This window comes from Sinohyriopsis cumingii, unplaced genomic scaffold, assembly GCF_028554795.1.
Source record: "Sinohyriopsis cumingii isolate HCF-2022 unplaced genomic scaffold, ASM2855479v2 utg003568l, whole genome shotgun sequence".
In the NCBI taxonomy this organism is placed as follows: domain Eukaryota; kingdom Metazoa; phylum Mollusca; class Bivalvia; order Unionida; family Unionidae; genus Sinohyriopsis; species Sinohyriopsis cumingii.
In genome coordinates, this window is record NW_028316532.1 from 210610 (window position 1) to 223588 (window position 12979).

The window sequence follows — 12979 nt, forward strand, 5'->3', positions numbered from 1 at the left end:
TCACATGATTTTTCAGTCTTTATCTGTTACGCTGTTTTGTTCAAGGTTAATTTCTCTGTGTGTGCTAATCCATAAAATCTATTTAGCCTATGCTGACCATGTTATGATCTTGACAATTACGTTCGGTTGTAATCATCAAAGAGAAGAACTCAACAGAAGTGTGAAGCCCAAAACTCTGTCACAACATTGTTGAGCACATTTCCTGTAAACATCAGTTTTTATAGATAATGATATAATATTAATCTTAGTGTTACGTGTACTTTAGTCACAGGAGGCTAACCATTCATCACTAAAATGCAATGAAATCTCGGAACAACATGAAATTATAGTACTGGTTGTCAGAGATTTCATTGTACTTGTTTGATACAATGTAAGATTCCTGTGCTTTAGCCAACACTTCTTTTAGTAACGGAAACCTGACATTGGGAGACTGGGCTCGACGGTAGAGATAATCTGATTACTTACCTTATAATATGAATGAATTATTAGTTCTGGACACATTTAAAATAAAAAGTGGCTGTTTGTGAGGGGAACATTTTACATTTTTGTACTATTATGTTAATAGCGTTTGAGGGGTGGCCATTCTCAAGGGGTACTTTTGAATGCAAATTCGTTAGTGCCAAGGGATTCTCACCGTAAAAAGCAGGTGGCCGCTGGTCGGGGGGGTGGGGGTGGCATTCAAGATGGGGACCAATGTACAACAAAGCAGGTTTTAAGCCCAGATGAAAGAGGTCTTTATTTGAGCCATATATTGGCAAAAATAGGGTGAGGTGGGTGTATAATGTTTAAAATTGTTGATGCTGTAGACTGATGTTTTTGCATATTTTTGTATCTGATTATAAAATGATGGTGAAATACTGCTTAAAGTTTATAAAAAATATTAAAGCATTTTGTCACATCACTACAATTTTTGTTATAACTTACAAGGCAACCTCTCAAATATACTAAAAGATCTGCAACATCTTCCATGTCAGAAGTGCCATTTTCATTGGTTCATATGATGAAATATTCAATAAACATCAATTTTGTTTCAGATTGGGCAGGAAATCTTGAAGTTTTTACTTTGTGTTCACGGCTAATGTGCAATAGTTGATACCAATGTAATTTCTGGTATTTATGATCATCGGATGAACTTGACTACAGAACATGTGACTTTCCCTCCATCTTTTCTCCCCACCTCTTGGAAGGGAAAATTGAGGCAAAAGTCATTGATGTAGTTTAATTACTCATTATATTCAAACAAATGGGATGAGGGTAATGTTTATAAACCACTTTTGGGGCCTGTTCAGGTGAAGTGACAGATTCTAATGTGACTATCCACATAAATTGCCTTGTTTTGACCCATTAAGTACTGGGATTCTCCAACATGCATTGCTATATGTTCCTTCCATATTTAGAAATCGTTCCTTATTCTTTGGCGAGATAATACATATTGGTAATAATTGGTGCTTTGAATTGCTTATATTCATCATATGGCCTGAGATTCATTTGCCACGGTATGTTTGGTCTAGTTTGCAATGCTACATAACTTATCTATTACATGTACTTCACTTCTTACGAACCAAATAATGTTTTTTCTATTTCATGCTTGTAATATAGTTTAAATAACGTTCAGTATTCTTATATGTTGATTTATGTCTTGATAAATATGCTGCATGGATTCTAGTACATGAAAACAGTACTTCAATTTGAGTTGAAAATAACTAATGATACCATTTGATGATTGGGCAATTTATTTCAATAGCACCTGTAAAAAAAAAAAATCAAACAGAACCGATACAAGTTTTCTGTTAGAACCAGAATACTTGACTGTAATGAATGTAAATAATGTCAGGCGGTTTCACTCTATATTATTTTGTTGATTCGTGCAGAATTTAAGTGCATTAATTTCTGTCTATTACTTTACAAAAAATGTGTTTGACCCATTCTGCTCCCAAACACCACAGATGTTTTTGGACAAGAGAGACAGTTCAGGGAAATTTTAAGAGACAGTTCAGGAAAATAAAAGAGACTGTTGAGGGAAATAATAGTTTTCCCAGTAGGTGGCTGGTGGAAGATAGTGTTTGGTCAAAAGTTCTAGGGACCATTTATTGATTTTTCCCATAACTCAGAAAAAGTTGAGACTGCTTTAAGTAGAACCCTTGTGTTCAGTATTTAGCACATTTATTATGAATTAGAAAATTTTCAAGAATAGGAAACAATTTATTTTCAACCTTAGAGAACAATTTTAGCATCAGGTAAAAACATTTATATCACTGTTGCACAAAAATAAGCAAGTATTTTCTTACATCTATCCAGGAAGAGATGCTGCAGCATTGTTTGAAGAAGATTAAGCTGCTGCGACATGAAGGTGATGTTGAAAGGTATTTATAGCATTTCTGGTTGACTGGTTAGTAGTTGAAAGGTATTGATAGCATTTCTGGTTGACTGGTTATAGCATTTCTGGTTGACTGGTTATAGCATTTCTAGTTGACTGGTTAGCAGTTGAAAGGTATTGATAGCATTTCTGGTTGACTGGTTAGCAGTTGAAAGGTATTGATATCATTTCTAGTTGACTGGTTAGCAGCCTGAAACATGTTTTTAAGAATGATCTGGCTTTTGTTTCATGTCTTCCGCATGTCCATGTATCCATTGCTATTGTGTGGCTTTTTGTTTCATGTCTTCCACATGTCCATGTATCCATTGCTATTGTGTGGCTTTTTGTTTCATGTCTTCCGCATGTCCATGTATCCATTGCTATTGGGTGGCTTTTTGTTTCATGTCTTCCACTTGTCCATGTATCCATTGCTATTGGGAGAAGAGAGGCTGTTACCAAGAATAGTATTTGTTTCTAATAATAGGAGACTTACTATATATAGTTCATGTGGCTTTTGATCTTGGAAAGCGAGGTGCAATATGTAAAGGGTAATATCTTGAATCCATCGAGGAAATTATTGATAGTGAACTCCTTTTGTATTATTTGATACCTAAGTAGCTGTTCAGACAGTGAACTCCTATTGTATTATTTGATACCCATGTAGCTGTTCATACAGTAAACTCCCTTTGTATTATTTGATACCTGTGTAGCTGTTCATACAGTGAACTCCCTTTGTATTATTTGATACCTGTGTAGCTGTTCATACAGTAAACTCCCATTGTATTATTTGATACCTGTGTAGCTGTTCATAAAGTGAACTCCCCTTTGTATTATTTGATACCTGTGTAGCTGTTCATACAGTGAGATTCACTTCAAAAGAAAATAATCATCTTGAGTGATTGAAAAAATATGTTCTCAAAGATTTTTTAATTAACTCTCTTTTGTTATAAAGAGGGGCCCTGAGTGGCCTAGCGGTTTAAAGCGCTAACCTTTATGAATCACTGCCATCTCACCTCTGTCTGTGTGGGTTCGAGTCTCGGGTTTGGCCAGTGTGGGTATGCGAGAAAGCTTGCCAGTAGATTCTTATGGGTCAGTGGTTCTTTCCGAGGTTTTCCTAGGTTCTACCTCCATCATTAATAGAAGCTGCTGGCAAGCTTTCTCACATAACCACACTGGTCAAACCCGAGACTCGAATAAAAATAACCTATCTTGTGCTGAAAAATGGCATTAAGCCCTATAACAATAACAATAACAGTTGTTATAAAGAAAGGACTTTAAACATAAAGCTGACATGGAGATGGTATTGGTTTTTGATCATAAATAAAGAAACTTGGTTATCAACATCTTGTAAGTTCTGTTCATCTTTTTGATCCTTGTTAATGTAGTACAGATCTCCCTCATGATAATGCAGTAGTCTGGGTTCAAAACTGCATTAAGTACCAAACCATATTATAACAGCATCAAATACTTTAATGCCATAAAGGGAGATTTTTTTTAAATAATAGTGTTTTGAAAAGGAATAAAGATACAATACTAAGCTTAAAGTTTTTTGTTCAACTGTTATTTATTATTATCACTTTGGTAATGGACTCCATGATGGTACTGCACTGTATCCAGAATCACCTTATAATGAAGCGTGTTGAAACAAGGGAGAGATATATTGCCCAACACTTCAAGCTATCTGTATTCTGAGTAGAATGATTGTTGAAAATGGGCTGCCATATTTGATACACATGTAATGATCGTATATTGTTTTCCTAGTCCATCCTTCTGTCCACTCTTAACTTTTGGAATTTGGAGAACTTTGTGACTTGAAATATAAATGAGGCTTTGTATTAAGAAGAACTTGATCAAGTTCAGGCCCACTTTGATTGAGAACTGTGCCATTGAATGTTGAAGTAGGTTCTCTTCCAAACCACTAATTTGGCATCCGTGCCATATGAATACATTTCTATTTTGTAATGTAAATAGCAATTCTTATGAAAATTTTGATTATTTACATCAATTAATTTGGATATTTTCTGATATCTTTACAGTTACCACACCTAAATTACCATGAACTATATTTTATATTTGGCATAACAAACCATTGGCATAAGTATGTACTAAAATTACAATACTTTGTCCAGTTTAAAAATAAGACATGTTTCTTTGTAGATTATTTACTCTGTATGAAGACTTTAGAAGCAAGGACATGGGCCATCTCCCACCACAGTTGCTGGAATCATTGTATCAGGAAGCTGTTTTGCGAGGAATGGTGTACCAGTCCTATAGCCTGCTTGAGGACCTCATCAGACACCATTGCTCTTTTGTTACAGACAGGTGGGGAGGGGGAGAGAGGATATATATGTTTGTTTAAAGGCACATATGCACATTCCTGTCTACAGTGTGGCAAGCAGAAGCTATGTAGCACAATTAGTAAAGGCAAGATAAAAATGTTGCAGATAGCATATATATAAACAACATCTGTAGTTTAGCTGGTGTCATTTAGCCACTGTTGTACAGAAATGCCATAAAAACTACTGCATAATACTTAAAGGGTTAAGACTTTCTCATTGTGGAATGCATCCCATGGCAGTCAGGTTGCCTCTCTTAGTTTTCTCTTATGACATGATGTATAAAGGCAGACCTGTCAACTCTTACGATTTTGGTTTAAGTCTTAATAAAATTACTCTTAAAATATGGACTTACAGCCTACTAGCAAAAACTACAGAAAGTGATAATTGCTGAAAAGTCCAGATAATTTGTTCATCCATGTTTTATTTGGATCCAGGTTTTGTCTTAAAATTAGTAAAATTAGTCAGGGAACCAGACTTACTTTACAGCAGAACCCCAGATGCTTTAAACTGCACCTATTAGTTCATGCGAAGCGCCTTCATGATCAAACTGTTAATTATATAATTTGAATAAAAAAATCCAGAAAGCGATGCATGTTTAAGACGAAAGGGAAAGTAAGCTTCTATAAAAATGTTAATAATCAACACAGAAGAATAAAAAGGAGTATTCAGATTCTTGTTAATAAAAGCTGGAAATGAAATAATTAACTTTCTTGGACATCATGTGTCAATTTGAGTATGTCTCGTGGTGGTAGATACGATTGTCATGTGAAATGGAAAAGAATTTCCAAGAATTATGTCAAATCAAGAAATAGCAACAAGCCATTGAAAAACATAATGTTTACTGTCATATCATGTTTCAATTAACAAATCTTTCAAATATGTTGTCCATTTTTACAATAGCATTATATGATACTCTGTTACACCTTACTGAAAATTGGTAAAACCTGGGGGAAGCCTGAGATGGTCTTGTTAGGGTTGGTAAGTCTGACAACTGCCTTACTGAGATGGTCTTGTTAGGGTTGGTAGGTCTGACAACTGCCTTACTGAGATGGTCTTGTTAGGGTTGGTAGGTCTGACAGCTGCCTTACTGAGATGGTCTTGTTAGGGTTGGTAGGTCTGACAGCTGCCTTACTGAGATGGTCTTGTTAGGGTTGGTAGGTCTGACAACTGCCTTACTGAGATGGTCTTGTTAGGGTTGGTAGGTCTGACAACTGCCTTACTGAGATGGTCTTGTTAGGATTGGTAGGTCTGACAACTGCCTTACTGAGATGGTCTTGTTAGGGTTGGTAGGTCTGACACCTGCCTTACTGAGATGGTCTTGTTAGGGTTGGTAGGTCTGACAACTGCCTTACTGAGATGGTCTTGTTAGGGTTGGTAAGTCTGACAACTGCCTTACTGAGATGGTCTTGTTAGGGTTGGTAAGTCTGACAACTGCCTTACTGAGATGGTCTTGTTAGGGTTGGTAAGTCTGACAACTGCATTACTGAGATGGTCTTGTTGGGGTTGGTAGGTCTGACAACTGCCTTACTGAGATGGTCTTGTTAGAGCTGGCAAGTCTGACAACTGCTTCACATCAACCAGATGTTGACTTCCAGCAATCCTTATTTACAGATCAGGAAGTAAAATCATGATACAGAGCAAGTAACTCATCTTTGGCTGGTATTAGAATTACTGGTCATCTTGTTAAATGTGTCTATGTTTTGAACACTGGGAAGTTTCACTGCAATGCCTGCTGACAAAATGTTCAGACCACTGAAGTGAATTGTTTTATCACGAGTTACACAAAGCAGAAATGGGTAGAACAACACCCTCAAGAGCCAGTGATTCTTGGGAAACTAAAACACCAGGCACATGAGCAAATTTGAGATAAAACTAGATTAGGGAGACGTGCGAGACCAGACTGCTTGCAGCAACGGGCATGTACAGAAACGGTCCATAAAGTTACAAGAGTTTCCCGTTTTTACATATTGCAGTGTAGGTGCTAGAAGTTCATATGCCAGCCCTACCAAATCAATGTGACAAAGAACTTGAGCTGAATTCCACGCTGTCTAAAATGTGTCAAAAATTTATGATGAACATCTTTGCTTAATTAAAAGATTTAGCATCTGGAGCTGAAACTGAACATTACTGACTAAAGTACAAAGACATGAAAAATTAAACAAACCTTGCAATGTGATCTCAATTGAAGAAAATGCAAACTACATGGAAAGACTTATAAACAACAGCCTATAATGGAAAATCAAGATCAAATCCAGCTCTAATCCAGACCTGCCAACTCTTACGATTTTGCTACAAGTTTTACATAATAATAACTTCTTGGAATAAATACACAAATTATGGAAATATGTTTGGGGTAAAATCTGGATATTGGCTAAGAACTGTAGTACACCAAAAACAGATTTTAAGTAACGTTACTGGCAGCAGGTTGCACTGTGCCAACACATTGTCTAGATACAAAATGAATAAGTATCTAATACTGGCAGCAGGTTGCACTGTGCCAACACCTTGTCTAGATGCAAAATGAATAGGTATCTAATACTGGCAGCAGGTTGCACTGTGCCAACACCTTGTCTAGATACAAAATGGATAGGTATCTAATACTGGCAGCAGGTTGCACTGTGCCAACACCTTGTCTAGATGCAAAATGAATAGGTATCTAATACTGGCAGCAGGTTGCACTGTGCCAACACCTTGTCTAGATACAAAATGGATAGGTATCTAATACTGGCAGCAGGTTGCACTGTGCCAACACCTTGTCTAGATACAAAATGGATAGGTATCTAATACTGGCAGCAGGTTGCACTGTGCCAACACCTTGTCTAGATGCAAAATGAATAGGTATCTAATACTGGCAGCAGGTTGCACTGTGCCAACACCTTGTCTAGATACAAAATGGATAGGTATCTAATACTGGCAGCAGGTTGCACTGTGCCAACACCTTGTCTAGATACAAAATGAATAGGTATCTAATACTGGCAGCAGGTTGCACTGTGCCAACACCTTGTCTAGATACAAAATGGATAGGTATCTAATACTGGCAGCAGGTTGCACTGTGCCAACACCTTGTCTAGATACAAAATGGATAGGTATCTAATACTGGCAGCAGGTTGCACTGTGCCGACACCTTGTCTAGATACAAAATGGATAGGTATCTAATACTGGCAGCAGGTTGCACTGTGCCGACACCTTGTCTAGATGCAAAATGGATAGGTATCTAATACTGGCAGCAGGTTGCACTGTGCCGACACCTTGTCTAGATACAAAATGAATAGGTATCTAATACTGGCAGCAGGTTGCACTGTGCCGACACCTTGTCTAGATACAAAATGAATAGGTATCTAATACTGGCAGCAGGTTGCACTGTGCCGACACCTTGTCTAGATGCAAAATGGATAGGTATCTAATACTGGCAGCAGGTTGCACTGTGCCAACACCTTGTCTAGATGCAAAATGGATAGGTATCTAATACTGGCAGCAGGTTGCACTGTGCCGACACCTTGTCTAGATACAAAATGGATAGGTATCTAATACTGGCAGCAGGTTGCACTGTGCCAACACCATGTCTAGATACAAAATGGATAGGTATCTAATACTGGCAGCAGGTTGCACTGTGCCGACACCTTGTCTAGATGCAAAATGGATAGGTATCTAATACTGGCAGCAGGTTGCACTGTGCCGACACCTTGTCTAGATACAAAATGAATAGGTATCTAATACTGGCAGCAGGTTGCACTGTGCCAACACCTTGTCTAGATACAAAATGAATAGGTATCTAATACTGGCAGCAGGTTGCACTGTGCCGACACCTTGTCTAGATGCAAAATGGATAGGTATCTAATACTGGCAGCAGGTTGCACTGTGCCAACACCTTGTCTAGATGCAAAATGGATAGGTATCTAATACTGGCAGCAGGTTGCACTGTGCCGACACCTTGTCTAGATACAAAATGGATAGGTATCTAATACTGGCAGCAGGTTGCACTGTGCCAACACCATGTCTAGATACAAAATGGATAGGTATCTAATACTGGCAGCAGGTTGCACTGTGCCAACACCTTGTCTAGATACAAAATGGATAGGTATCTAATACTGGCAGCAGGTTGCACTGTGCCGACACCTTGTCTAGATGCAAAATGGATAGGTATCTAATACTGGCAGCAGGTTGCACTGTGCTGACACCTTGTCTAGATACAAAATGGATAGATATATATAAGGAGCAGAGTATTTTTTATGGAGGCTTTCTGGTTTGCAGTATAATACTATTTAATCAAAGACATTTTAAAATGTCAACACTTTTGATTCACTAAACTTTTTCAAAAAGGCAGACAATATTTTCATTGCTTTCATATATGAAAACTAATTGGTATTCTGGTATATAATTTATTCAAAGAACAAAAATTAGCTACTGGATTGTTCTAAAATTCAAATGGAGTGGTGGAAGTCTGTTCTAACAGTATTGCATGTTTTGTTTATGTGTCAAACATTTTTTGAAAATTTCAGTCATCTGTGCATGATGTGGATGTTATATTCATGAACATTCGGGGTTTTCACAGAAGTTAATATACATATCTGTTTGGCATTTCCAGGGTGTGCACTGACTTCATCCGTCTTTGTGGATCTAATTCTCAGCATTTTGATATGGTTTGGAATATTATGAAGACGATGATGGCTTTGCAGTACCTGCCAGAGGGAGATGTTCTAATTATGACACTAAGGTATGTTATACAGTAGGTTGTATTGTGTGAGTGACATATATTTCATGAAGTGGGTGATGTTATGTATATTTAATTTGCCTGGTTTGTTAGTTTTTTTTTTTTTTTGTTTTTTTTTTTTTACACCATGGGTTATGTAAAATTTTGTTTTGTAGCTGACCTTGCTGTATTCAGATTTTGACAGGAGGAAATTATTTATTCTCTGGAAATACAAATGCCATATAATATTTTTGGAAAGATACATTAGCTGGGAATTAAGGTGAATTCAGACAAGGAAACCATGGATTATGTTAGTGTGATTTAACTAAAAACTTTGGCACATCAGTACAGTTCATGACATTGGTACATTAGTACATTAGAGACTACTGGCCACTAAGGCACATCAACACCTTGAGCAATGGAAGTTATTTGGAATAATGCTAAAGATATTCAGAACTTTATTCATTAGGAATTGTATTAGTAATTCTAGGGTTAATTTGCAATACTCGGCATTTTTTTTATGTATATATTTTCACTTTGTGATCTATGGAAATAAATTATTTGTTGAATTTTAAAAAGCTTGTTTCTCACTTTTTTTCTGTTATTTTAAGACCATAGAGGTGTGGTAGTGAAAATCTCTGTATTTTAATATTAGTAATTTTGTACTGTCACTGTTGCATTGTTTAACTTTTCCATATTGGAAAATATTTTCATCTGAAAAAAATTCCATCTCCTATTAGATTCAAAGTTATGCAAGTCTAGAAAGAACACAGTCCTAGTCTCCACTTACACCCACCCACCCATCCCATACACTTCATAGGCCTGGGTAAAGTAACCATCCCCTTCATTACAGAACCCATTTGTATTCTATCAAATTCAGTTATGCTAAAAAAAAAAACCCACTGCCTTCTTGCGTTTAATATGCATTCATGCATTCAAATCTATTTTTCTGAATTGTTAGATTGTTTACACCCTTGGTCCATGATTTATTGTCAGATAAGCTCTGTTATGACCATTCAGACACTTTTTCAAACTGTCTTGTTATATTTACTCTTCCCCCTTGGTGATTGGGTAGTTATATCTATACCTATTGGGTGGTTATATCTATTCCTATTGGGTGGTTATATCTATTCCTATTTTAATCAATAGTCCAATTATTGTTAGATATTTTGAGGCTTCTAGGGTAGGTATTGTTTTGCCATTCATATCCAGATTTATTTGGGACCTCTGTTTTTTGTCTGTATATTTTCAAAATATACCTGGTTTGATGGTACTTAACTATTGTTGTTTGATGAGTCTAGGATGTCACACACATCATTATTAATTGTTTAGGAAGTCTCACATTGCCCATTATTATCAGTACTATATTAACAGATAATTTATTGCTGCTGTTAAATTGTGTTCAGATAGAGGTTCACTGATTTATTATCATTATATTTATTTATTGTTGTTTCAGAAACTTTTGCTTTTGTAGGAATTTAATGCCACAGAATGTTGGTAAATGTGGGCATTAGAAAGCCCCTTGGAATACATGCACTGTTAGCTGTTCAAGCATATGTGAATGTATGGACAGTTGTCTGTTACATTATTCGTGGTCAGATGAGATATGGGACCTCACTTAAGTATCTGTATGAAAGGCAGACCTGACAACCCTCATGCTGTGACCATACGTCTTTCTTAAATTGGGGTCCTGGATGGCTGAGTGGCCTAAGGCTTAAACTCCACAGATCACTTACATCTGACCACTCTTCATGTGGATTTACTTATTGGATCAACCAATATGGGTACGCGAGAAACCTTTACAGCAGCTTCCTGAGGGTCAATGGTTCTTTCCAGGGTTTTCCTGGTCTCTTCGTCACAAAATATACTGGTGACCACATATGGCCTATCATGTGCTAAAAATGGCGTTGAACCCCCAAAATTACAATCACTTACTAAAACTTTCCTTAAATTATGGAATTGTGGAATAATAACAAAATTAGGACAAGAAAACGATTAAGGTCTAATCCAGATACAGGCATTTCTGTATTTGATTCTGATCCATTTTTTCTATTGGAGTCATTGGAGATGGTCAGGGAGTCAGAATCACTTGACAGGATTACCATGAACACTTTAAACTGCCCATCAGGCATTTTGCTTTTAGTATGTTTTGGAAATGGCATCCAGCAAATGGAAACGCTATGAAGGCAGAAGTGACAGCCTCTTAAAAAGTTTTAAATAGTAGGTATATACAGGAAGGATCAGATTTGGATTAGGAAAGGCTGCAGTTAAATTTATTGGAAATTACATTTTTTGGACATCATATCATGTTGATTAGAGTATCACTTATTGTGGGAGAGATGATTGCTATCACCATAGCAAAAAGACATTGAGCACCTTGCAATTTGGAACCTGTGGTTTCTGAAACTATACTGTAGATAATTAAGGTCTGAGGTCTGCATTATTCTTTGTGCATAGTACAGGAGATGATTGTGACAACATTGGTCTTTTGATAAAGCAGAAAATGAAGTATACCACCACTTCCTCTTGATGTCCCAAGCTCTCAGGTTGAGAAGGCCAAGAAATTCTCTCATTTTTGGAGAGACTTGGGGTTTGCCTTAGGCCCAATTTCCTTTTACTTCCAAATTAGTTGGTTGGGGCACTTTCTTGAAGGTTTTGTTGACAGGAGTTTGCTATGCAGCTTAAGTTAATGTTCATTCCTGCCTCAATACTGAGACCTGGCTCCTAAATCCTTCTCCTTGGAATCTTGGGTGTCAGAAATGGTAATTTCATTGTGGACCTGTGCTTACCTTCCAGTTAGAATGGTAGAGGTGCAGGAACTTAAGGCTGGTATTATGACTTTGTTCTCTTAAAATAAGTGACAGAAAGATTGAAAACCAACAAGTTTTGTAAAATTCAACAAATTATTTATTTCTCCAGAATACAGAGTGAAAATATTAAATGAACTTACAGTATTGTGAGTTAAATTCCAAACAGACCTAAAACTTCTGTCCATTTACAAAAGTATAGTTAAATTCCAAATAGACCTAAAACTTCTGTCCAAGTACAAAAGTATAGTTATATTCCAAATGAATTAATGTGTTAATGTGCCTTAGTCTGGTTTGATGTGCATATAGTATTGATGTATCAAAATGATATAATCCAAAATATCCTTCAGTGAATTCACAATAGTTCCAAAATAGTGATTTAGTCCTAAATTTAAGAACACTTTGTAATTCCAGTGAATAATTTGAATAAATACAAAAAATCCTTTCAACTGGATGCAACTAAAATTGATTCCTCTAAATACTGATGTTAAGACTAGGAAAGAGTAATTTTGAAATAAGAACATTTATATATAAAAAACTAAGACACAATTACAGAACTATGATTAGGGTCAAAAGTTCATTTACCCATCAAATAAATAAACATGATTACTTCTGTAACATTCCTAATTTCACAAATAAGATAGACCCTTGAATTCAACATCGGTAAATATGTTTACCTCCATATAATTTTTTTTATATATAATTTACAATCTGTCCTCAATTGCTGAGCAAGGTCATCCACACAATATATGCATAACACTAGGTACTTATTACCATAGTCTTTCAT

The 12979-nt window shown here is 36.4% G+C and overlaps 1 protein-coding gene across 1 annotated transcript in view; it reads left to right on the top strand.

Moving 5' to 3' along the window:
- LOC149769595 (uncharacterized) overlaps positions 1-12979 on the top strand; it is a 137227-nt gene that overhangs the window by 67867 nt on the left and 56381 nt on the right. The window contains exons 12-14 of the mRNA XM_089949829.1: positions 2299-2363; positions 4514-4678; positions 9281-9409. Coding sequence (XP_089805955.1) covers positions 2299-2363; positions 4514-4678; positions 9281-9409 — 359 coding nt within the window. The remainder of the gene's footprint in view (positions 1-2298; positions 2364-4513; positions 4679-9280; positions 9410-12979) is intronic.